General features: G+C 44.7%; 1 protein-coding gene across 2 annotated transcripts in view; it reads left to right on the plus strand.

Annotated features, from left to right (window-relative positions):
- Window positions 1-26,728, plus strand: part of FAM120A (family with sequence similarity 120 member A) — a 104,043-nt gene that overhangs the window by 61,463 nt on the left and 15,852 nt on the right. For both annotated transcript variants that reach the window (XM_081263047.1, XM_081263048.1), the window contains exons 8-12: window positions 3,654-3,741; window positions 6,495-6,722; window positions 9,291-9,465; window positions 19,647-19,896; window positions 25,765-25,879. In XM_081263047.1, the coding sequence (XP_081119173.1) occupies window positions 3,654-3,741; window positions 6,495-6,722; window positions 9,291-9,465; window positions 19,647-19,896; window positions 25,765-25,879 (856 nt within the window). The remainder of the gene's footprint in view (window positions 1-3,653; window positions 3,742-6,494; window positions 6,723-9,290; window positions 9,466-19,646; window positions 19,897-25,764; window positions 25,880-26,728) is intronic.

Here is a 26,728-nt window from a genome sequence, read left to right on the forward strand (position 1 = left end):
CAGGTTTTACTCCATGTTCTGCCCCTTTTCTTCTGTCTGACATCATACTCTGGGATGGGGGGTGGGCAAACCAGCACATTCACTAAGAAACGTGGGAGGAAGTCTTTCAGGGACTAGCGTGGTTTGCTGCCTTCGGCATGCTTTCATGCAGAAGCAGCCCCAAGTGTCCCTGGAGAAGCCAGGCTGTGTTGCCGCTTTCTGACAAACTGCAAGGCCCACCCTGCCCTGCTGGGCTCCCCTACCACACATGGACTTGCCAGAGTGCACGTGGTCTTCCTGTTGCTCACCTGCTGGATCTTTTCATGTGTGTGCAGCTTCCATCCACAGCCAGCTCTCCCAAGGCTACTTGTGGCACAGTTTGGAATAATGGGTCTCATTTGAAACTAGTGCCTTTACATGTGCGCGCGCACACACACACGCCTCGATTAGTTCCCTTCTCTCTGAGCCTGAATTTTTATCACCAGAGGCTTATACAGAGGGATGTAAACTCGGTCTGGGTCCGAGGGAGCCTCCCTCCTCAAATAGCCTAGCACTGCACCGTCTCTCCCCCTGGCCAAAAGGAAAGAGGGGAGACGTCTGATTTAAGTACAGTTTTAAGATCATATCAGTGTGTAAGATGAAATATAAATGTGCATGGAAGAATTGTGAAATCTAATCCATCTGTTCTTCCAAGTATGGCCTTTGTCACTTTATATAATTGCTGTCTTAAGTTGTTTAGTAATAGAGTTATCCCATTGAAGTATATTGGATTTATTTTAAGATTTGCTATTGTCAGCTGGGTGTGGTGGCACAGGCCCAGTGGCTTGGAAGGCTGAGGCAGGAGGATCGCAAATTCAAAGCCAGCCTCAGCAACTTAGTGAGGCCTTAAGCAACTCAGTGAGATCCTGTCTCTAAACAAAATATAAAAAGGGCTGGAGATGTGGCTCAGTGGTTAAGCACCCCTGGGTTCAATCCCCAATACCCCCCCCCCAAAAAAATTGGCTGTTATCAAGAGGCTTTTCAGGGAAAATGTTAGATTTTATAGTATCATTAGAAGGTTCTAGGAGCATCTAGATGACATTTTCCGTTTGATCCACTATGTAGAACAAACATTAATACTAGCAAGTGTAGGTTCTGTGGGGTTTCTGGTAGCACAGCAGTGGGTCGAGTTCCAGGGTCACTAGAAAAATGTGATTCTGCCATAAAACTGAGGTGGTCAGGTCAGTTTCTTCTCACTGGTTCTCATGATGACATTAGAAAGATTTCAGACACGTCACTCTGAGGAGCAAGCATGAGTTTATTGAAGGGATAGGAAAAGGGGAAAAGGGGACAGATACCCTCAGTGGAGAGGGTGGGTCATCTCAGGGAAAGGACAGTCTCTCCTGCCTTGCCCTCCAGATTTTGGGGGGGATCCCGGAGAAATTTCCAGACAGTCTTGACTTGAGACTGACAACAGGTTACGTCCCCACTGCGTCCCCACTGCAGTCCAGCTCTAAGCCACTTTGGCCCAAGCCAGCCAGTTCTAATTGGAACCTGTTCTCACAGGTTTTATGGTAGGGAGAATTATCCTTGTCTTGCTGAGTTCTGGGATCTGATCTGGGTAAAGGTCAGATAAGTCCCCCCTTTTGGCATTTTGGGCCTGCATTTCTCTTGCAGATAGCAGCTTGTTTTCTGAGGAATGTTACCTGTTCTGTTGACTTAAGCCAGGCAGTGCTGCAGATAAATCGCTTTTTTACAAGAAAGCTTGTGGGGGTCAGCTAATTATCCCCTAACCCCGTGTTCCCACTGTTCTGTCTGTCTCCTGTCACTCTCACGACTGGTGTACAGCCTTCCTGCCCTCTGTCTGGGGTTCCTGATCCTGGGGGTGGGGGAGTGCTGGTTGCCTCTGTGGTCAGTGAACCTTCCAGACGCGTCTTCACAGCGGTTAGAGAATCTTGGCTGTTCTTCATGTCGTCTGTGCTACCATCGTCGTGTACTCTTGGTGTGTGGCATGATGAAGGGACTCATCTCCCCGTGTGTCCCCACTGCATGCCTCACAGCATTTATCCACCTGTTATTTCTCTGACCCTACCCCCAGCAGCACGCTCACCAGTCGTTGATGGGTCTGCCTCCAGCGCGCTGTCCAGGCCTCTTCACACTCGGCCAATAGAGCTGCTTCCTCTGGCCTTTTTAGTGGTCGGGACCCTCCTTCTCCCGGGATGCTTGCCCTGGTTTCCATGCCTCCTGGCCGCCGCTGGGGGTCCTCTTGTTGGTTCAGTGGCACCTGAGTTCATAACAACCTTGCACAGAGCAGTGGTTCCCTGACAACTCTGGGAACCTGGACACAGAGCAGTCTTTTTGTGTCAAGTGTGTGGTGTCCTTGACTAGAAGGGCTTGTCGTGTGACTGGGATTGAGGAGCTGGAATGAGACTCTGGGGTGTCACCTTGTGGGACAGTGTTCTTGGCTTAAGATGGATGGGATAATCTTCTCATCTATCCTTTTTGTACCTTTATTTAAAAATTAGAACTAAAATGAAGTTGATTAGAAGATAGGAGAATTAATGGGTCTTAAAGTCTGTCCATTTGTCACACAGGTCAGTTAGATAAGCCAGGTCTCAGTGTCCCATGCTGGCATGCCCTGTTGTCAGCACTCTTTTCATGAGGTCATTTGAGTGCTTAGGCCTGCCACAGAGGGACCAAGTGCAGGGGCAAAATGCCCAGAGCTGCCCTGGCCATCCCCACCTGGAGTCACCGTGTCTGCTGGGTGTGCAGCGTGGAGTGGTTCCCTGCCCATCCTGCTCAAGGCCCCTCAGATACCTGCTACCTATAGGACAAAGCTTTTCACTTTGCTGGGCACCATGGTAAACCACTCTAGTAGCCTTGTAGTCCACATGCACAAGTCAGCAGAAAACTAAGAAATGGTGCTTACTCTTCACACTTGTTCTGGTCTGTTCCATTTTCGTTTTGCAACAGGCTAATTCAACCCACTATGTGGTTTTACCAGACTACCTCAGGGTCACAACATGGTCTAATAGAAGCTGATAGAGACATCTCCGCTGGGCCTGCCTCATCCCTCTCCCTACCCTATTTTTTTACTACTTTGCCAAATAAAGCTGTTCCTCAAATAAGTTTCCATTAACCTTCTGTTCTCTAAACTCGCCACGTTCATCGTCTTCTCCTTCCTGTATTGCTCTTCCCGCGCCTTCCTGATGGTCAACTTCCCTGGCCCTGGCTGCAGAGTAGACTAGACGCCCTACATGTGTGTCACTACCTTACACTTTTTATTAGTTTTGTTGGGAACATTGAATCTTTTGCTGCCTGAATGTTGTCACTTACATGATGTGATTCCTGGTCTCCCTGTGACAACAGAAGGCTCCTTGGAGGCGAGGACTGCCTTTATTTCCTCTGCACCCTCCATGGTGCCGAGTATGTCACAGGCCATCTTTGTACTGTCTGGCCCCTTGAGAATTCCTTTTCCTTATCAATGGTTGCCACTTGTCCCTTTGAAGCAGGAAGAAATATTCCTGTACTAGAACAGAATTCTTTCTAGAGGTAATTTCTGGGGTGGGGTGAAGCATGGGAGGTATTACTGTTGCTGTCACAAGTCTATAGACTTAGTTGGGCCCTTCTTGTCATCACGAGCTTGTTTGAATGGTGGTTCACAGAGTCAGTGATGGTGTTCCTTTTACATTCAGCCACATCAGTGGGAACAAGATGGGCTGGGAGAAGACCGGAAGCCACACGGAACCTCAGACGCGGGGAGACCCAGGAGACCAAGCAAAGGTAAAAGCCTGTACCTTCTTTCTCTAAGTTCTAATTCTGTGTATGTTGTATGAATGGTCAGTTTAAATAAGAATCCTTTTCGTTTGAGCTCATAGGTCACATATGTCTTTTCAGAGGGGAGGAGAAGCAATTGTGGAGAGTTACCTCCAGCCTGTCTGTCTCAGCAAGGCGGGGTTACCCAGTGCACCTCTCTTTGCTCTGGGGCATAGTGCCTGAGTTGCCTGTCTTGGGGGATTTCTGTGAGCACCTGGAATGTGTTCATTACAAATGGAAATAACTGCCAAGTGTGGTGGCACACATCTATAATCCCAGAGACTTGGGAGGCCGAGGCAGAAGGATTACAAGTTCCAGGCCAGCCTCAGCAACTTAGTGGTATCCTAAGCAACTTAATGAGACTCTGTCTCAAATTTAAAAATAAGAAAAAATAAAAAGGGCTGGAGATGGGGCTGGGGTTACAGTTCAGTGGTAGAGCACTTACCTGGCATGTGTCAGCACCACAGAAAATAAATAAATAAATAAATAAATAAATAAATAAATAAATAAATAAATAAAGCCAAAGAGGAAAAAGCTAATACAGTAAATTAATCATTAAAAAAGAAAAAAAAAAAAAAAAGGCTGGAGATGTGACTCAGTAATCAAGTGCCCTGGGTTCAATCCTTGGTTGTCCCCCTCCCCAGAAGAAACAAACTAAATTTCACTTCTCCCATCTTACTTGTTTCTACTTGTTAATAGTGATCTCTAGAATTTTTTTGTTTTTTTTTTTCAAAGCCACGCCTGCCACCTGTGGGCCCTAGAAGGAGCAGGACTCCTGCTGGAAGAGGGTTGGTTTATATACAGGGTTATCTGAATATCAGAAATTCATTTGAACTCAACTGTTACGTAGTCTCAACTGTTGAATGATTGTCCTACAAATAAGTAACAGAATCACAGTGTGGATACCTGTTATTTTCAAAGCGCCTTCCAAAGCATTTTGAGTTGCTCCTGTTTTCTTCTGTGCCAATGTCTCGGCCTGGCACAGAATCACGAGCCACCACAGCTTTGTAGATTCAAACAGCAATCTTTATTCCCGAACTCACACCGGCCTCTACACACACGTACACACACGTTCTGGGGCAATCCCAGTTCTCCTCCACCCAATTCACCTACTCCACGAGGCTTTTTTTTCCAATATCCCATTTGAATCTCAACGGGAACAAGCAGCAGGAACACCCTAATCCCGGCAGCAATAATCTTCAACCTCCAATTTCCCTAAAACCCCTATTGTCTTAAACCGGGAACGCCTTAAAACCAAATTATCTTAAACCCGGATACTTCCTAAAACCTGGATCCACCCTGGCCATTGAGCAGGGTCACCTTTCTCAAACACACATGCAAGGTCACAGCAAATTTCCAAGGCAAGTCCATTTAACATGGGGTACGCTGGCAAGGAAATATCGATGCGTCATTCCTACTTGGCAATGGCCCTCAGCACTTCTGGAAGAGGGAGAATGTAGAAAACACTTGTGAATTATCCACTAGTTACTCTTCTTAAGACTTATTTTTGCACTTGTGTATTAAAGAGTAAAATTAAGCACTTAACTGCACCCATTTGAAAGACATTTTGTTCCAAAACAGAAAAATTTGTGTCTTTAGGGTGGCACTGAATCAAGCAATAAGCAATTTTCATTTCCAACTTTTATTCTGATCAAGAAAAAGAAGTTTATTGTACAAATAATGATTGCTCTTAGGCCGTTATTCAGAAGATACAGATTATGCCAGAGCATCTCCTGCATCTCGTCGGCACCACCACCTGGCACTAGCCCAGCTCTGCATTAATCATCTGGGGTCTCAGTGCACACATTCCAGGTTTTGGTGGCAGTTATTACAAATTGGGTATTTCCCATCTAATAGATTTGAGCCATTGTGTTTGATAGGATTACTTGGGTTTGTTTTGGTTTTGCTTTAATTTTTGCCTGCATGTAATTGAGTTTGGGGTTTTGTTTTCTTTCTCTCTCTTTTTTCTTTCTTTTTCTTTTTCTTTCTTTCTTTTTTTTTTTTTTAAGGTTGGGGTCTCTCTATGTTGTCCAGGCTTGCCCCAAACTCCTGGGCTCAAGTGATCCTCCTGCCTTAGCCTCTGGTGTAGCTGGGACCATAGGCATGTGCCACTATACCCAGTAGGATTCTGTTCTTTAAATACCAGCGATGGCAGTAAAGAGCAAGACTGAAGTCAGGGCTGGATATGAATTCAGTTCTGACTTGTTGGTTGCATATTGGTAGGCAGACTGTGTAGCCTCTCTGAGTGTTAGTTTCTTGCTGTGTAGAAATATTAGCAATTTCTTGAGGACAGCAGAAACACGGAGGACTTGGCCAAGTGGTGATGGGGAGTGAGAGCCGAGTGAGGTAGTGAAGCAGTGACAGAGCAGGAGGTCCCAAGAGATGAGCACAGTGGGTGGGGGAGCAACAGTGGCTTCCTGAGCCTCCAGCACCATCCCCCCACCCCCAGTGCAGAGTCACATAGACACAGAGGAGCTGGGAGCACAGGGCTGTCCTCTGAGGACAGCGGGTGTTAGTGGCATTTCTGTGTGCGAGGCAGTCTGAGGAGAGGATCAGATAAGAGCTCTCTGATTGCTCTGTCTTCAGGTTGGCACTAGATCTGGTCTCTCCAGCTAGGACTCTGTACCCTCCATGGATGTCAGGTAGACAAGCATCTGGAACCCTTGAGAAAGTGGAAATGTGATGCAAACTTGTTCTCTCTCCTGTCCGTCACTCTGTAGGCAGAAGGTTCCTCCACTGCCTCTTCAGGAAGCCAGCTAGTGGAAGGCAAAGGGAGCCAGATGGGCACAGTTCAGCCAATCCCCTGCCTCCTGTCGATGCCCACCAGGAACCACATGGACATCACCACACCTCCCTTGCCCCCCGTCGCACCTGAGGTGCTAAGAGTGGCCGAGCACAGGCACAAGAAGGGGCTGATGTACCCCTACATCTTCCATGTCCTGACGAAGGTATTATCCAGGGGCCCTGGAGTGGCTCCCATTCCTTGACAGGTGTTTTGTACTTTTTCATTTTGGAAACCATTTTTCTTTCTTAGTAAAATATTTGTAATCAGAGTTTACGTTCTCCTTTCTAAACATTAAACAAAAGCTGAAAGTTTATGCCTGTAAAGACCTTTTGAAAGTCTTACTTTCTTCTTCAACTTAGTTTAAAATATTTTTCAAATTTCTAATGAAATAATGACACATCACATTGTTTTATTACTGGTAATTATATTGTCCTGATTTCAACTTCAAAATTTCTTCCATATTTGTGCTGTAATGTCAGAATTAATTCTGATGTAAGATATAATGTCTGATTTATTTATTGTTTGTCCTTAGAAAGTAATGTTTCCCCTTTTGAGTAGGTAGTAATAACTTCATGTATTTTGACTTGTTCATCTACTTCATTGAGTGCAGTTTTAATGGTGCTAATAGCATTGTGGAATACAGGATCTTGTTACCATATGCACACTCAGAAAACAAAGTGACCTTTTTACACAGCGTCATAATTTCACTTTACTGGTATCTTTCCAACTGCATGATTAAATATGTGCATATAGTGTGGCATTGTTTTTTAATCTGGGTGTTTCCAGTGCATCTATGTGTATTTAAATCTCTTCAGTGATCTGTAGTCTTTATGTTGGCATTTGTAATCATGGGCCCACAATTTAACAAGTTACTTAAGTGACCAGTTATCATGCAGAATTGGTTTGTTACTATCATGTATTATTTATGTGCTTTCCTCAGTATTTGTGCCACTATATATAATCAGGCTTTTCTGGTTTTTGCAATTCATCTGTGGTTTGTGAAATGGAGTCAGTAAGTATAAAAGACTCCTACTCCACAGTACTCATGAGGTAGACTGTTGATGGACTAGTCCAAACATTGCTTACTTTTATAAATTAAAAAGGACATGAATATTTAGCTAGTAATATTTACTTGGTTCATTTATTTTTTAGTTGTAATTGCCTCCAAACTCATCTTACTGTTTGATATTAATATGCATGAATAGTATCACTTTCAGGTTGTGGTTGTAAGGTAAATATTATTTTGGGGTTCAATGTAAATTATAAAGGGTAAGTGAAAGTTACTTTGTGGGAAAAGGATTTTGCTAAGTTTAAGGGACCAAAGTTTGGGGAAATAACATGTAAAAAGATGGCACAATTTCCCTGTGGGTCTCTTGGAGATGTAGGGTACCCTGGAGCCATCTGCTGCACCCTCCCTATGGGATCTGAGCCCTGTCCCCAACAGTTACTCAGATCCACATGAGGGATGCAGACTCTAGCTGACACTCTTCGGTTCTCACAAATATCAAGGGGGAAATGTTGACATAATGACTTGGAGAAAAGTAAACCTGTCTTTTCAGATTTTAGAATGTTCAGCTTTTTAAGCATCCTAGGGAATAGTATAGTGCATACTATTTCTTATGAGCTGAATAGCTCTGGCATTAAATTGTACAGGCTAAGATGTGTAGTTACCTGAAACTTCATGATAGTACAGAGAATTGTCAAAGCGTCATAATCTTAAGAGATGAGAGTGTTAGAATACACATAGCTACTGGATTTAGAAAAAGAATTAGAATACACATAGCTACTGGATGAATGAATATGAGAGTAGTGGACGAAAAGGGAATGACCAGTTTTGAAATTAAATTTTTATGAAAGAAAATGTTATAAAATTATTAAGGGAATAAATTTAACAGACATTGAAGATATCAAATATATTTTAATGTTATGAATATACATAAATAAAATTTCTCCACAAAATATTCTGAGATATATTTTGGTGTTATAAAATGCCCCAGACAGGACCACAGAATTTTGGCAACAGTCTGGGTTGCTGAAGGCCACACAGTGGGTCCTTTGCCTCTGGGAGGCATGTTCTTGAGTCACAATATTAACTGGAACTTGAGTGAGGTGGGGTGCTTTGATCCTTTGCCCTAGTAGCTGCTCATGACCTCACTCACAATGAGATGCTCTTTGAGCACCTATCACACTAATGCAGAGACCTAGTACATTTGTAAAACGGAGCATTCTCTTAGGTAGAGTATTTTTAATATGTGGTCATTTTTAATGAAAGAGCCTAATTAAAAATATATGACCATTTCATTTTCAGAATACTTAATTCCTCGGATTGATTGCATCAGGTCTTTGAAAATTATAAATTTTATTATACTATGACCATCTTAATCCCTTAAATAAAAAAGTTCCAAGTTCTCAACATTTTCTATTCTATTTGTTGTCTGGTGTGATCTGTCTAGGTTGTTTCAAAGACTTTGGATTTTCTACGTGTTTTGTTATTAATTTTGGATTCAGTATAAAGTAGTGTAGGATCTGTTTTGAGGCTTTGAGCATACATTTAGACACAGACTGCCAAATTAACTCTTCTGTACGTCGTGGGGTAGGGCAGTTGTTAAGCCTTTGATTTGGAATAGAATTGCAATGTCATTAATGGAGATAATACAGTATGTTTCTGTGAGTTGATTATAAATTCAACATGAAAAATGTGCAATATTATTCTGCTTTCTTCCATGCAAAGGGTGAAATCAAAATTGCTGTTTCTATTGAAGATGAAGCCAACAAAGACCTGCCTCCGGCTGCCCTGCTCTATAGGCCAGTTCGTCAGTATGTTTACGGAGTCCTGTTTAGTTTGGCAGAAAGCAGAAAGAAAACTGAGAGACTTGCTTTTAGAAAGAACAGACTTCCACCAGAATGTATGTACTGTAACAATCCATTGTTTGTTTTCCTCGGTACCTCGTAATCTCTTGTGCATTTTCTAAAGCCTTAGAAGAATCCTGACTGAGTTGACCCAAGAGTCTGCGTGTACAGGAGGTGGGCCGGCCTGCCCACTGGGCAGTAGGCCAGGGTAGAGCCCTGAGGACAGGAGGAGAAGCCAGACTTTCCTCAGTAATGTTCCAGTAATGGTGCTTATTCAGTAAAATAATAAAACCGCAGGTTTACACTTTAAACGAATGTTGATCTGGAAGCACTCTTGAATGGCCGTCACTCTCTGTGATTACCCGTCTTAGGAACCGGGACACTTGTGTGTCTGATGTGGTGTTGACAAGGTGCAGATCTGCTCTCCCCAGCAGGCTGGCGTCTGGAGACAGGTCCTGCAGGGCTCTGCATCCATGGCAGAGGTTGTGGGACTTGAGTGGGTTGTCCCAGGATTGCGCTGATTTACCTCAGAGCCCTTGAGAGGCGGTGTGCTTCCAGCAGATAGACTGGGGCTGCTGGAAAGTATTAACTTGAAACTCGGATCAAAGTTGAGGTCAAAAGCATTTTCTTTTATCTTCTAGTGGGTTTATGTCATATTTTTAAGAAAATGGTGCCTTCCTACTCTCAGTAATTTGATCTCCTGATGTAAGCAGTATAAAAACCAGTGTGTGTTTACTAGGAAATAGAAAATATCCCCAAAACATACAGTCTAAAATAAGAATATTATGAGTTGTGGAAATTGTAAATTACCACATCATTCTTTTTAAAGGAAGAACGTTTGGTTACAGAGTTCCTGCTGTGTGGTGGGGAAATGCAGGCCTCATTAGAGGTGAAACTCATGATCAGTACCGACTGTGTAGTTCTGAGTTTCAGAACTTAGTTTAAAGTTAAGTAGATTCTTCAATTTTCTGTTTGCAGTTTCTGTGCCAAAATGGTGATCCGTAAGGCTTTAAACCAAGCACCTGTCACTCCTTCCTTGGAGATAGTTGTCCTGAGAGCCACTGCTGAGTTGCTTTTGTGAGCAGAGCTGATAGAAGGTGATGCTGGCCCCACAGGGTCGCTACCTTCCACCTCTGTGTCCTTGATGGATAGGAACACTGAGTGTTAGAAATGGCATCTTCTCAATACATTCTCATTCTTTCCTCATATCGTGTTTCATTTGCTCAGAAAAAAATGGCATTTCTCACTTTGTAGCCTGGCTTGGGTTGGTGGCTAATAACGCCCAGCCTTCTATCCTGGGAAAAACTGCTTTGTGGTAGAAAGTATTTGACTTATTTGGTTAAGTGTTCCAAAACTAGACTTACCTTTCCACAGCAGGCTCCTCGAGGAATTTCCAGTGATCACCTGTGCCATCCCATGGAGGCCAACTTGACTTTCCCCTTTCCCTCTGGCCTCAGAATGTTTGGCTTCGTGTGTACTGCAGTGCCAGACACTTTCAGAGAGTAGTCTTAACACCTCGTGCCCCTGCTGTGGGTGTGCGACCAGCCCGTGTACACACACAGCTGACCCGTGCGCACACACAGCTGACCCGTGCCTGGGTCTGGAGTGCTAATAGGCAGTGGGGCCAAACCTTCTCAAGGGCGGAAGTGTGCTGAGCACACAGGGAGGGGAGTCGTCAGGCAGAGCCTTGGCCCCAGAGGTGCTTGCCTGCTCCCACCCCTGTTCCATGCAGGCCAACCCCAGCCAGGGTCAGAAGTTGTGAGAATGAGCCATCAGAGGAAGGAAGGACCAGGAGGAAAAGTCTGAGGTGACTCAGGCAGGCATGCAAGACCTCAGGTGGGGGTGCCGTAGACCTAGTGGAGGAGGAAAGGGACTTGGGAGAGTGCAGAAGGGTGGAGGTACTCTTATCTCCAAATGCAGGTAAGATAGGCGGGGCTGCTGCCGTTTTTTTTTTTCAGAGCTGGGTTGGTCTGGTCCCTCCCCCCACCTCTTCTCTACCCTATTCCCCCTTCCTCTCTTCACCTCCTCCTCCTTGGTAAGGATGGGAAGTTAAAGTTTGATCATTATTGTGGTATTTGATCAGTGGAAAGGACCGGGGGAGAGAGTAGGTGAATGTGCCAGGGAGAATAGGAGAAAATTACGAAAGTTATGGATAAGGAGTGGATGTTCGTGGAGCTTAGGTGGGAGGGAGGAAGAGGGAGGAGTGCATGCTCTGGGACTGCCATTCTGGGTGAGGGCAGGGAAAATGGGGGGTGAGGCTGTGTCAGGCCTGCTTTGGAGAAGGTAGCCGCTTAGCAATGTACAAAAGGATGAGACCCAGCTGGGTCACACCAGGATCATGGAGGAGTGAGGACTCCACCTGCCAGATTCATCAGACTTTAAAAGTGATTTTTAAAACACATCCATTATTATTGGAGTATCTAGCAGGTTATTAAAACAAAGGGTAAATAATTGATATAGGGACATGGCTGTGGTTTAATAGAGGTGAAGATCTGAAATTTGGAACATTAGAAAATTAAATTCGCATGTGAGAGAGTACATAGATGTGGTGAGGTCCTTCTAAGGGTTGGTGCTGAACAAATCATTTTTTGCTTGGGTGATTTAGGGACTCCAGTTTTGACTCTTCATAGAGATGAGGGAGCCACTGGAGGTTTGGTAGAGTGATATTGCTATTTAGCAAGGTGAGTTGCCAGCTATGTACAGACTGAACTGAAAAAGACAGGTCTGTACATGGGAAGGAAAGGGCTCATACAGGTGGACTTTGCCTAGGCTGAGTTAATTAAAGCCCTTAGAATTTAAGTGTTGGGAGAAATGTATTCATGATGTGCTGTTATAAATAAAAACTTGCTGCTCAGTGGAAATGATGTGTAAACTTGACCCGAGTTTCAGTGTGAGAGATCTTAGGCAGCAGCTTAGGAATCTTGATCTTCATGGGGAGCTCCTTCATCCATTACTTACGTTCATGAGGGGCAAACAGCCTGTAAAAGGGATTTTATGGCAGTAATCCACCCCCACCCATGAGAACCCTAGCTGACCCCAGCTCTCCACAGGGAGATTTTCATGCTGAGAATCTCTTGTGAGTGCTGTGTTTGAATGCTGTTTGTGAGTGGCATCTACTAATGCTCACTGCGGTGTGAGCACTAAAATGCCTGCCTCGACATGCTCATCAGATTGCGGCTGACTAAATACTGGCTGCTCAGACCATCAGTTTAGGCTTCATCACTTGAAATATCTATTAATCGATCACACATTTTGCTAGTAGTAGGGAGAGGGCTGCAGCTTCTTGATGCTCTGAGTGAGACAGGAGAAGGCTTGATCATGCTCCAGTGAAGCCGGACTTAGGAAGGTTCCCAGGAATTCGTGGTGACTGGTGGGTCATGATGGTATTGCCACCTGTGGACATTCACAGTCTAACCTGGGGTCACTCCTGGACTACATGCAGATTGTGCTACATCATTGGCTCATGGAAGAAGAGCCATAAGCCACAGGGGGCAGGCTCCTGAGAAGGCTTGTTCTTTCTATGGGCTCCAGAAGGAGCCTTCCGCTTAGACAGCTTTGGTGGCCATTTCTGAGGCAGGGATCTGAGAATTGTGCTGTAGAGATGTATGTTCCAGTTCACGGTCACCATTATGAAAATAATACTTCAAGAGGGCTTTATTATCAGAGAAAACTATTCAAAGGGTATATTAAAGTTGTAAAGGGTTGTTTCAAAGTATTTAACTGTCATTTAATGTAAGGCATGAGTTCATGTAGAAACCTAGTCTTGATTAAAGCAGGTGATCAATGTTCACAGTTTTCATGTGACTTACCTAGCCATCATTTAAGTTGCTGTATGGTGGAAATAGGATGTCAGACCCTTTAAGAATTATAGCCTTGGACAGTCTGGAGTATTGTTTTCCACTCCTCTGTGTTCATCCCTAGGTTCTGTCAGGAAATGCATCAAACCTTTGCCTACTGTGGCAGCACTAACCGACCCAGGGCAGGACCAGGAGCATCTGTGGTTGGGGAGGCCGGAGCCCAGAGGCTTGTTTCTCTTGCTGCTGGAGACAGGGCAAGGCTCTGAAGCCAGGCTCCTGACTGGAGGCTTCACCCTGTGGAAGTGCTGAGGCTCTGGCAAGTTCCTAGGGCCACCTGTGGAGCAGGTGGTCCTGGCACCCTCTCTTCCTCCTGGCCTCCCTCCTCAGAGCTTTGGCTGCCCCAGTCGCTTTTGTCCTCAGGTGCCCTGGGCCACCCTCAATCAGTGATTCTTCCCAAGGGCCAGGGGAGGGGCTGCAATGATTTGAGGATGAGCAAGGCCTAAGTTTTAAAAGGATATATTGCATTGTGGAGCCTCAGTTACAATAAGAGTGAAGAATTCATGGTGTAAAGTTCAGTGATTAACTTTTTTTTTTTTAAATTAACATTCAATTAATAACAAAAGTGGCCATTATTTGCTCACTTTGCATTTCCCATAACAAGTCTTTGTCATTATCTCTAAGTAAGTAAAAGAAACAGGCTTAGGGGCTGGGGATGTGGCTCTAGCAGTAGCGCACTCACCTGGCATGCGTTCGGCCCAGGTTTGATCCTCAGCACCACATACAAAACAAAGATGTTGTGTCCGCCGATAACTAAAAAATAAATATTAGAAAAAAAAATTCTCACTCTCTTTAAAAAAAAAAAAAAGAAACAGGCTTATAAAATAGGTGGAAGTAAATTATAAACTCATGATAAATTTATAGAACCTAGGGAGCAGTTTTCTAGACTGTATTATTTTATAAAGGATTTCCCTATATAGCTTGAGTGTTTCCTTTATTTAAAATAAAGGACCAAAAATGTTTCATATTTCAGAGTTTTTTGGATTTTTGGAATATTTGCATAAACTTTGCTGATCAAGCATCCTTTATCCCAAAACCCTAAATCTGAAATGCTCCAAGATCTGCAACATTTTGAGGTGGGGGCTGGAGGACTAGGGGATAGATTGAGGTCCTACAACATCACAGCGTACCTAAACACATGCTCTGCCACTGAGCTACATCCCAAACCCAAAACTTTGTGACTGTATGTTGGAACTCAAAGGTTTTGAATTTCTGAGCATTTTGAATTTCACATTTTTAGGTTAGGGACATTAAGTCTATGTTCATTCTCTGTTTGTTTGTGTGGTGCTGGGGATTGAACCCAGGGCCCTGTGTATGCTGGACAAGCATACCCCTGAGCTACGCCCCAGCCCTGTGTTTATTACTCTTTTCTGGCTACCAAAAGGAGTGTTGTTGTTTTTCCCCCTAGTCCCCTTTGCTTTAGAAATGCCTTGCTTATGTGACCATTGGGATTAAAAGTCAGTCAGTCTGCCATTGTAGATTATTTCATGAAATAGCATAACTGATCAATAGTAGTATGCTGATTTAGTATTTGCAATATTGTTCTCACAAACCTTTTAATTGATCCAGCCCAAGATATGGTTACTTAAGACTATCACCACCATCAGAGTCTGATGTTACTCTTTTGGATTAGTATTTATTTTGAGATTTTTTTTATTTTTTAAATCTGATGCTGGTGATTAAATCCTGAGGTGCTTTATCCCTGATCTATATTCCCAGCTCTTTTTTTTTTTTTTTTTTTTTTGAGACAGGGTCTCACTAAATTGCTGAGACCGCCCTTAAACTTTCAGTCCTCCAATCTCAGCCTCCCAAGTTGCTGGGATTATAACAGCAGCAGGCCACCATGCCTGGCTTTATCACGTACATGGGGAGAATGAGGACTATGAACAAGTTACCTTCGCATCTGCAATATCAGGTCTACTGCATGCCTCTGTCCTACTAATAAGCTTGATATTTCTGAGGGCAGTGGACTGCCCCAACCTCAGGTAGCAAAGTTTTAAGAAGAGCATTCTCAGCCTTTCACCTTTGGGATCCATTGAACTGTTCACAGGTGTGCAGCTGAGTGGCTAAGAACCACAGGGCTTCCCTGCTGCCCACATGCTGGTGCTGCTTGGGAAGGAAGGAGCAGGAAGCTTTCCTATTAGAAGGAAAAACCAGCTTCACTGTATCCAGTTTCCTCTTTCTGACCTGAGACAAAGGAGCTCGTAACTGGGAGGAGTGCTCAGGATGTGCCTCCTAAGACACAGGTGCACGAGCATAGCAGGCTAGCTGGCCAGGTCATGGAGGTCACTCTTCTCACTCTCTTGTCCCTCCCTGTCAAGGTGGCCTGTGCACAATGCAGGCTGCCCCTTCCTGAGCTCTGAGCAAGTATTGCTCATTGGTGGTGGTACCCTGGCACTGAGCTTAGGGACATACCATATAATGTGGCCTTATAGGCAGCCACTACCAGTCTGTAGGAACTGGCTTACAAAGAACCACGTTTCTTATTCCTTGGCTGGGGTTGGTTCCAAGTCAGCATTATAACAGATTTCCAAGGTGGCTGGTTGTCATGTCAAGTGCAATGCTAGGAAAATGTGATTAAGATCCAATGGGAAATACTGGGGTTTTTTTGTTTGTTTGTTTGTTTGTTTTTTAAGGACAGCTTAAGTATGACAGTGTTTTATGCCCCCAACTTGCAGTTTAAAGGGGTCCTTTCTATAAAGAAAATGCATTCTGAATTTGGCCTCTAGTCACATAGGAAGTGGATGTCCTAGAGTTGTTCGCTAGTGTGACGGCTAAGTGAGCCTCTCAGGCTGCAGCTGAACCTCAGTGGTTGAGCACGTGCCTTAGCTTGCCTGAGGCCCTGAGTTCCATCCCCAGCACCACCAAAAACAAAAAAAGTTTGTTCCTGAAATAGTTTTCCTATCAGTAGGAAAAGCAAAATAAATATATTTGTTGATGGTGACACACAAGATTTACTCATAGATCTTCAGCTGGATGAGTGGACCTCTGGAATATGTGTCTATTTTTCTGCCCTGCTACCGGCACAGAGTCATTCATACCACCATGCTTTTCCTAAAGCCCGATCTGTGCCCATCCAAGATGTTCCTGTGGTTCGGTTCCTTGGCACCCTTCCAGGCAATCCTGTGTGTCCAGAGGTTTTTGCAAAAACGATGAGAATTCAGCCTCCTTTCTGTTAACTGGCTGCTATGAGCTAGAGCAGAGAGTGGAGACACCTGTTTTCTGGGCAACCGTGATTCTCTGAGAGCAGTAGGCATTGCCAGCTCACTTATCCTGACTGGTACCCTTTAGCTGCCCAGTTCAGAGACTTACCACACAGAGCCAAGCCTTTTGCTTTGTTTGGCCCCCAGCACCTTCAACGCTACTACAGTCAACCTGAAAATTGGACAAGCCTTGGAATTCTTCGATCTGTAAACTATTTTTATATTAATTTGTTGTAAATAATATATAAAATGTTGGCTGGCCTCACAGTTTTTCCTGCGTGGTGAGGGTTGCTAGGTGCTTGTTATGTTTAATCATCAGGCTTGTGTTGCATAGCGAGGTTACAGCCCCTTTTCTTAATCCCTGCAACCAGGCTGGGTCGGGGAACCCAAGAAGACCCTCCCTTAGGCTCAGGCACATGCAGGTCGCTGCTCACCTGCCTTCCTTGCCCTGGCCCTGCCTGGACACAGAAGCGGCTGGCTGAGTACTTGGTAAATGGTTTGCCAAAGGCTCCACGGCTGAGCTGCTGAGTGGCAGTGTATTTAAATGGTCTCCAGGTTATTAGACTGTTTAAAAGCAGCTGAGCCTCTTGTAAGACAAAGCAACTCCAGAGCAGCTTTGCATTCGGAGCAAGATTTGTGTTCATCGTACCTATTTCCTCTGGTACAGACACAAGTTTCTAAATTAGGTGTGAGCTGTGTTTGTGAATAGCGGTGTTGGAGCTCAGTGGGAACATAAATGCTTGGTGCTGTGATAGAGAGCATGGCTCCTCCCGGCACCCACTGTGGCCCGCTGAGTCTGGAGGTATGCATCTGAGGCACAGTGTCAGATGAGGCCAGCTCAGGCCGCTGCCAGCCCTCAGCACCCTGGTAGGAGAGTTGCCAGACCCAGAGCCTGGCAAGTGTTTCTAAGGGCACCAGGCAGGGCAGGTACCTCCCATACCTCCCCAAATGAAGATAACATAATAAGATAAAATGATTGCTAAATATGACTAAATGGGGGCAAACACAGCTGACAGAAGGGAAAGAAACATTGAAGATAAAGGTAAATTTAATAAGAATGCCTCTTTTGAGAAAGTCCAAGGGGCTTCTAACATTCTGTTTTTTGTGATTCATTAGAACCCATGCTAGTGTGCATGTGTGTGGTGTGTGTGGAATGGTGTGGCGGGTGTTTGTGGAGGGGGGTGGGGTGTATATGGAACGGTGTGTGGGGGTGTGTGCTTGTTGGCACATCCCAAACGGTGCGTTGGTCACCAGCTCATTCTGAAGCTCCTCGCCTGGCTTGCTCCTCTTGGCCCATACTTCCTTTGCATTGGATGCAGAAAGGAGCCAGGAAGGGGAGTGGGCTCCCAGGATGGCTGCTCATGTGATGATGATGATGATCCTCTGTGTTCTGACACTGCTGCGGGGGGTGCTTCTGGAGGCTGAGCTGTGCTGGAGCTCAGTGGGAACTAGGTGTGGGGGAGGGGCACCTTAGATTGTGCGTCTAAAGACAGGTTCTGCTTGATGGAGATTTTTTTGGTTTTCTGACACCTAAAAATATTAAATAAAAGCAAATAAGCGTATGTTTATATATGTATTACCTGTGTTTTTTGAGTTGATGGATTTTCAAATATTTTGAGTGTTTTAAATATCCCTTTAACATTTAAACACTAAGATAGCAAAATGTCAATGGAAGGAATTTGTCTAATGACAGCAATAATACTTTTGTAAAAGGCTAACTTTTCAGCGACTGTCCTGACTTGTACCCCTGTTCATCCCAGTGAGCTTGATGTGTAGGGGCACAGTCTGGAGCCCTTCCCCAAGGCATGTCCATGACATGTTCCTGTGTGTGACACTGTTACTTGGCTTGTTGGGTATTGAAATGTATTTACATTTTCTGTTGCTGATAAACTGTACATCCACGTATCTAACTCCTGACAGTTTTCTTCACATTTTAAGAGATTATTGTATTGCCTGATATATTTACACTTGAAGTGGAACTGGAGACCATCCAGTTATTCATGTAACTCTGTCGCGGTTTTGGAACCTTCAGAATCTTTCACCTGCCTTAGGTGTTACTTTAGAGAAAATGAACCCCGGGGGATTGATGTTATCTGGATAGAAATAATGTGCTGAAGACCAAATTAGAATTCACGATACCATCCTGGTTTCTGCCCCTGCTGCTGGCCTGTGGGCCGTGCCGTGGAGTATGGTGGCTAGCAGTGGGGCCTTGGACTCACGTTGAGTCCCGCACTGGGCACAGGACCACACAGGTCCCTGCTCTGGTTCTGGTGTTTACTGAACTAAAGTGAGCCACTTGTTCCTTCTGAAATGCATACCTACACTTTACCATCAGGCCGTCACCTCAGTGCAGTTGACGAGGAAGTTTAACATGCTGCTGGCACATGGAGCACCTTCATTGTATCTGCACTCTCACAGTTTTCCCTTAATTTATTTGGAAATGATGTGGGGAAAATGTGCATGTTTTTGTGTTTGTAAGAATTCACACTGTGGATAAGAGGTCATTGTTTTGTACTATATGAATTCAGAACTTCTTGCCCTTTTTCCAAATGAAATGTTAGAGATTCTGGCAGTGTCTTGAGTCTTGCTGGATACAGTCATTGTGCTGACATCATCTAGATTCAGAACTTGGAAATTTTTTTCTACTTGTGTCTTCCTGGCCACTCTTTAGAGTCCGCTGTTTATTCAAGAAGGAAGTCCTTGAGTAAAGTGGTTGCCAAATGCAAATTATTTTTCAAATCCAATTTGTGAAGAAGAGATTAGCTGTCTAAGTTGGGCTTTCCATGTTAACATAACCACATAATCACGTACTTCTGTGAATTTTACCTATTCTGTGAATATTACTAAAACTTTTAGTAGATTTAAACTCTTGGTACATTCTTACATCCTTGATTTGTTCATTGGGTCTATGGGAAAGTCAAGTCATGATCTGATTGAGAAGAAATTTACATATGACCTCACTACAAATCTGAATGAGCCATTAATCACAGAGTAGAGGGCACAAAGTACTTGAGCATGAGGGCTCTGTGCTTGGTAGTTTGCTAAGGTGAGGACGCCTCAATTACCTGCAAGGACATATCTCCAGGCTCGTGGGTAGAGCAGGTTGTTTTTGTGCAGGCTGACGGTCGGTAAGTCATGTGCCTCAGTGAACTTTCTTTTCTCTCTCTCTTTTTTCTGTAGTCTCACCAGTGATCATTAAGGAATGGGCAGCTTACAAGGGGAAGTCTCCTCAAACCCCGGAACTAGTGGAAGCCCTGGCCTTCCGGGAGTGGACCTGCCCCAATTTGAAGAGGCTGTGGCTGGGCAAGGCCGTAGAGGACAAGAACCGCAGGATGAGGGCCTTCCTGGCCTGCATGAGGTCCGACACCCCAGCAATGCTTAACCCCGCCAACGTGCCCACTCACCTCATGGTGCTCTGCTGCGTCCTACGGTGCGTCCCCAGCCATGGGTGGAGGGGTGGACCCAGGGACTAAGGCCTGGGGAGGGGGGCAGGGTAATCACAGTGTCCAGCCTTCTAGGAAGGATGGAAAGTTCACTCTGTAGGAATTGTGTATTGTCTGTTGAGACTTGTCCTGGTCCTGTATTTGCATATGTTCTGGGAATGTAGGCCCACAGAAATGCAATGTATGGTTTAATTTATACTGTAGACTATGTTTATAATGTAGGTATATTTGGTAAACACACATGGCCTGTAGATACATAATGATTTTAGACAGTTTATTCTTTAAATATTGAAGATTTTGAAGTCTGGAAGGGGGATTTATTTGGAATTCTTCTGTTGGAAAAATTTCTCTTCTTCCCCCCTTCATTTATTTAATCATTTATCTAACTGGTAATGGACATAAGTATACTTTGTAGGTCGTAATCACTTTTTTGCCCAGGCTCTGGCCTTGGGAGCCCGGTCGGGTTGGCCCTGAGGCACACATCATCTTTTGGTGTGGGGCTCTTCCTTGCTTCCCTGCCCAACAAGATACTTCTGTGGGCCTCGTATTTCCCTGTTCCACCACCAGCTGTCTGCGGTCCTGGAGCAGCATGTGGACCAGGCTGCTGTGCTCCTGGGGCACCTCCACTGGGCCCTTGCAGCACACGAGGATGGGTGAATGGGATATTTTGAAGTTTATCTGAATTGGGGTACATATTGGATGTTTGGTACGTTTTAGTTGGATTTGTTTTATTTTGAAACCATTTAGACATAGAGAAAAGTTGCAAATACAATACAAAAAGCTTTGTTTTAAATCCAGTCCACATCCTTTAGTGTAGTTTTCTAGCAAGATTTTTCTGTAGGACCACCAAGTAGCCACCAGACTCAAATCCATATGGATCCTTTAGTCCATCTCATCTCAGGCTCATTTCTTAATTGTCCTAACAGTGTCCTCTGTGACAAGGGACCCACTACAGGTCCTGTGTGCTTTCGGGGGTAGTTTCCCACCTGGGGGTGCAAGGTTCCAGCTGGGTCACTGGACAGTCCTCCCCAGCAGAGGACTTGGTGGGGCATATGCAGCTTCTCCCTGCAGAGTTGTTCTCGCCTTCCAGGTGATGCATGTCCCGTGGGGGAGGTGCTCTGGTCTCAGGAAATGTGCCCTCCTTTTTAGCTGTCCATGTGTTTGTTTCCATATGGACTGGCCTCCCAGGGCCTCAGACCATGGTACCAATGTTTATTTTGGCACTTGTCACCATGTCACTGGACCTCCATGGTCTCCAACTGTCCCCTTGTTCTCTGAGCATCTCTTTTTCTCTCTGCAGGTGTTCTCCTTCCTCCTACCTCCTTGCATTAGCTCCAGGATCCCCACTTCTTCAAGCTGTCCTGGGTCCCTGCAAGAAGGGGGGTGGGATTGAGAGACCAGACTCTTCAGCCAGTGGCTCCTGATGCCTCAGCTCTCCTATTTCTCGCTGAAAACAGTGCATTCACCTTGGTCCCTCTGACCTGGCACAGTGGTATCCCCTCCATTGTGTGTAACTTGTGGCTCTGACAGTGAGACTTGGGACTGGCCCTCCTGGCTCCCTGCTTGTTCATGTTCCCTATGTGGGATGGGCCCCCTTCAGAGGCCATCTTCATGCAGGTCCTGATGGCCCTTTGCGCCCCTCCTACCGGGCTTTAGGAAGTCAGAGATAGAACTTTCTTTCTATTCTTATTCCTGAAGTTTCTTAAATTTGAAACAAAATTCAAGGCCAATAACTTGTTGAAGGTGAGAATATCAGCTTAGAACATAGTGTGCCAATTGGTTAACATTCTCTGACTAGGTTTTCTATGCTGGAAAATTCAACTAAAGACAAGTTTTTATCGTTAGTACTTTAGTGAAAGTTTAAGATGAAGACTTTGGGTACTCTGAGATCAACCCAGCAAAAGTGAGGTGATATATAGTACTCACTGTCCACCTGACGCAAGAGTACATTGGACCCCAGATGGGGGATATAGTATAGTATACAGGTGCCGCTGAACAGCATTGGTCAGGAGTGGAGCTTGATGTCCACGCTTCAGCTGCAAGTCCCAGTGTGTGCTCCTTGGTGTTGCAGCATAGACTCCGACTGCCCTTGTATCCTGGCTCTTGGCTCCCTCAGCCTCTCATCTGGCTGGTGCCACATGGAGGCTCACTCTGTGCCCACTCTCACCACTGCACTTCTACCCTACTAGCTGCAGTGTGAACCCTTTCCTTGGCAGGAACTACCTCATGCTCTTCTCGATGTTATTCCCAGGAGGAGACACAGGCAAGACCATGGGATGGACAGGAGAGGCAGGCCTCCAGTAAAAGCTTATTCATAAATACAGGAGCCAGCCTGTGGCTGTAGTTTTTCAACTCCTGTGTAAACTGTTGTTGTAGATTTGACAGGTATTTTCTTCGCGATTTGATTCAGCCTGTACACTCAAGGCTCCAAAAGGCAGTTTTTGTCTTTGCTACTGCTGTTAATCTTGGCTCCTTGGTAAAGTTGCTGGGGTACTCCAATGTTAAATGTTACATTGTGGCAGCAGTTGAGGTGCATAAAAGAAAAGTGTCAGTTCAGTCTCTAGAATTTCAGCAGCAGAGAGAGGAGGGAGTCAGAGCACAAGTTGTCATGGCATGACTGTGAAGGCAGAAGGTTTTTTGGTTTTGTTAATTGTGGTGCCAAGGATCAAACTCATGCCTCATGCATGGTAGGCAAGTGTTCAATCACTGAGCCACGTTCCAGCCTGGAAGGTCTTGGAGAAACATGTGGACAAAATCGATCAGGTCCTCCTCAAAGGTGGAAAGACAGACTTCGGGGACTCCTGGAAAGGCTAGAGTCAACATGAGTTATCAGGGAGGGCAAGCTCGAGGCACCAGAATGGCCCTCAGGCCAGTGTGTGTGTTTGGACATGCTGCAGATCATACCAGCTGTGCTCCCTCAATGGAGTGCAGGCCGTGCTGTCCCCAGGGGTGTGTAAGGGCCCCTGCTCTGCTCTTGGAGCTCTGGCTTTCCCCAGCTTCCCTGTTTGAGAAGGGCAGTGAAAGGAGATCAGCCTTAGAAGACTCCAGAACAGTCGAGACGGTCCATATCCTTCCATGGTAAGAAAGAAAAGAAGGGTAACAAGCTTTCCCAGGGTCATTGCTGATAAGCTCTTCACGTAACATATTTACACTCTGCTCAGTTGCATGGAAAAGAATATCCAGAGAATTTTTCCAGAAATTGCACAGGTAGATTTGGCAGTGTAAAAGGGATCTAAAGACATTCTATAGAGGAGTAGTGTAGGTAGGAGCAGCCTAAATAAATGAAACAGGAGTGAGTCGCTGTGACTGCTGCCTGTGGGTCTTGATGATTGACCCATGCGTTTATGTCCATGTATTCTTCTAACATCTGCCCCTGAGAAGAGCTGATGGTACCTTTGGTTCAGAGAGCCAAATGGAGGAAACAGAATTCTGCCCAGTGCAGGTGTATTCCTGCAGCTGTGTTGAGTTCTGAGCAGCTTCCCTGTCAGAAAAACAGGGAAGATCTCCAGAAAACCAGCCTGTTCAAGAGCTGGTTCAGTGCTCTGGGGAAGTAGTACCTGAGGGTCAAAGTTTCAGTTTGGCTTTGGGAGGATTGGTGGCTTCAGGACACTGTGACTGTACCCAGGGCCACTAAAATGGACGCTTGATATCTGGGAAAAGGTGTACATTTAAGCTGTGTATTTTAACACAGTTTAAACAAAATAAAAACAAACACAAAACAAAAATTAAAAAGTTAAAAGAACATAAACCATGATCCTGAAGACAAAGCACATTGTATAATTGAGCATAACCTTCTCCACAGTGTTTTTTTTTTTTTTTCCCAAACAACTCTGAGGACTGATACACACACGCTCGCCCGCCCCTCCGCCCCCCACCCCCACCCCCAGTGTGTATGGTGCTGGGGATTGAACCCAGGGCCTTCTGCATGTGAGGCAAGCACTCTACCAACTGAGCTGTGTCCCCAGTCCTAGTCATTGTTTTTGTTGGTTAGGGATGGAACACAGGGCCTCATCATGGTAGGCAATGCTTTACCACTGAGCTAACTCTTTTCTTGCATCAAGCCCTGATTAAAACTCAACTCAGAAAGACCATTGTATTTAAGGCTTGTGGTGCTCAAATGAAAGGATGTATATTTCCTCATTGCAAATGTTGACAGTTTACTTAAATAAAAGTTTTAGGCCACTCTTTTATTTAAATATGATAGACACATTTACTATTTGTTCATTTTGAACTTGCATTTCCTGGAGTTGGGTGTGGTAGTACACACCTATAATCCTAGCTACTTGGGAGACTGAAGCAGGAGGCTCAAGACCAGCCTCAGTAACTTAGCAAGGCCCTCAGCAACTTAGACCCTATCTCAAAAAGGGGTTGGGAAGAGCTGGGAATGTGGCTCAGTGGTCAAGTGCTCTTGGGTTCAATGCTTAGTACCAAAAAAAGAAAGAAGGAAGGAAGGAAAAAGAAATTATATTTCCCTGCTTTTGCCACATGATTTTATAAGCTCCCTGTGCCTCTGTTTACCCATCTCTAGAATGAGATGGTAATCATTCTTGCTAGGACAGTGGATGAGTTTATGTGTGTAAAATATTTAAATAAATAGGAGCATGCTCTTAATGGGTTTATAGGTGTGGAACCTACATCTCTTTGCTTAGTCTGTATTACCATGGATTAATTATTATAAAAAGGAGTTTAGGTTCAGCACCAACCCCGACCTGGGTTTTTGTAAACTTGGTTTTAAGCCCTGAAAAAATTGACTCAGCAGGTGGGGGTGGAACGAGCCTTGTTAGGCATGTCACTTTTTTCCAGACTCCTTGGAGTTGTTCTCAAGAGATCATATAGCATTCTGTCATCAGAAGTTATTTTTAGTGATCAGCTGGCAACTTGATCAGATCACCTGCAGGTTGGTTGAATGAAGAGAATTGGGATCGTTGGACTTGCAGGTTTGTGACTCAGTTGTACTGTTAGCATTTCATTTTCTCTGGACATTACCTGGGATTGTGTCCTGTGTAGTGAAACAACGTTATCTGTCTCTTGAGCAGTGTTGCTACAGAAACAGGAAGCCCATTGCTCTTGGCAGATCTGTTCTAGCTGATATTGAAGATTTGGGTGTTGGTTTCCCTTCAGCTACCCACACCAGGGTGCTCCTCATTTGAAGGGGGTGGGCTTTGGTGAGCATCCTGTGCATTTCCCCGGCAACCCCCGTGGACCCGCCTGTGCCTTATCCCTTGTTGGGCTGCTGCTGAGAAGCCCTTCTTCACTCATGAGATTAATCTTTCTTATTGTGACCTAGGTTCTGCCTCCAGGGCATCCTGGCCTGAATTAAAATGAACCAATCATGTGAATTGGTGTCTATAGTGTACTTTCCGCGTTTTAAATGTTTCACAAGAGTGAAGTTGTATCAAAAATCACTGGTGGCAGCCATAGTGGGACATGCACACACTTGTAATCCCAGGTGCTCTGGGAGCTGAGGCAGGAGGATCAAGAGGCCCAGTCTGGGTGATTCAGCAAGACCCTGTCTCTTAAAAACCTGAGAGGAGCTGGGGAGGTAGCTCAGTGTTTGAGGGCCCCTGAGTTCAATCCCCAGAACTTGGGGTGGGGGTGTCACTGACGAGGTAGTCTTCAGTATATACAATTTAGGTGCCTTTTTTTTTTTAAGGTGCCATTTTTAATTAAAGTAAACCATTCCAGTCAGCCTGGACGATGACTGCATTTTCATTTCTAATTGGCATCATCTGGTGAAAACAGGCTGGATAAAAGCCTTCGGAGCTTTCTCAGTGATCACATCATCCCAAATGTGCTTAGACCCTCTCACTAGGTTTGAGCACACAGTCATGCCCGGTGTTTCTGTCTCTCCCTAGGTATATGGTGCAGTGGCCGGGAGCTCGAATCCTACGGCGTCAGGAGCTGGACGCCTTCCTGGCCCAAGCGCTGTCCCCCAAACTCTACGAGCCAGACCAGCTACAGGAGCTCAAGGTAGCGTGCCAGCCTGTCTCGGGAAGTTTTGCTTTGAGTTTTGGTGTAACACAGCTAACCTTTACCAGGCAGACTTGCTCTGTGCACTAAACTAATGATACTAATTTGATGTGAATCAAGAGCCTTCAGGGCAAAAGGGACATTCCTACCTAGTTATACAGATTTGCCATCCCCAGTTGGAAATGATCAGTTCCACCTTGAGAGAAAGATTTTTCCCTCTGTTTAATCTTGTTTTTCACATCAGGAAATAAACTTCTCTTTTTTATTTTAAGAGGGGATTCCAAATCGTGGGAGGGCTTGATCTTAAGGATTTTCTAACATCTAGCCAGGATTCTTTTTCTTATTTCATTCCATTGTTCCTAGTCACAACTTTAGTTTTCTCTAAAAAATGTTCTTTGCCCTTCTAGTATTGTAAAATCCCTTTTAAAACAGCCACTTGAGGAACCACGTGACACCATCATCCCAATGCCCTTTTTAGTCAGCGTTTAACATCATATTCCTTTTAATTTTGCCTTCTAGTAGTTCCTTTTGTTCTTTGTTTTGACAAGGTTTGTTTTCTCTAAGTTGTCACCCAGTTTTTGAGTGTGCACATCTTTTTCAGTACACTTTTATTGCTGTGTTCACAATTGTTAATTGCTTTCTAATTTCTATTAAATGCTAGAATGTTCAAGACTTCAAAGTTAGCCAAACTCATAGGTCTGCCTTTTCTTTTTAATGCACAGGGTTTTTGTTGTTTCTTTGCCATCTGTTATTTGTTTTTTATTATTTGTTTATTTATTCATTTATTTATTTTTACAAAGTTTTATTTATAATCAGTTAGTTTCCTTTGACAAAATTGCCTTCGCTTTT

This window comes from Spermophilus citellus, assembly GCF_964194105.1.
Source record: "Spermophilus citellus genome assembly, chromosome: 12".
In the NCBI taxonomy this organism is placed as follows: Eukaryota; Metazoa; Chordata; class Mammalia; order Rodentia; family Sciuridae; genus Spermophilus; species Spermophilus citellus.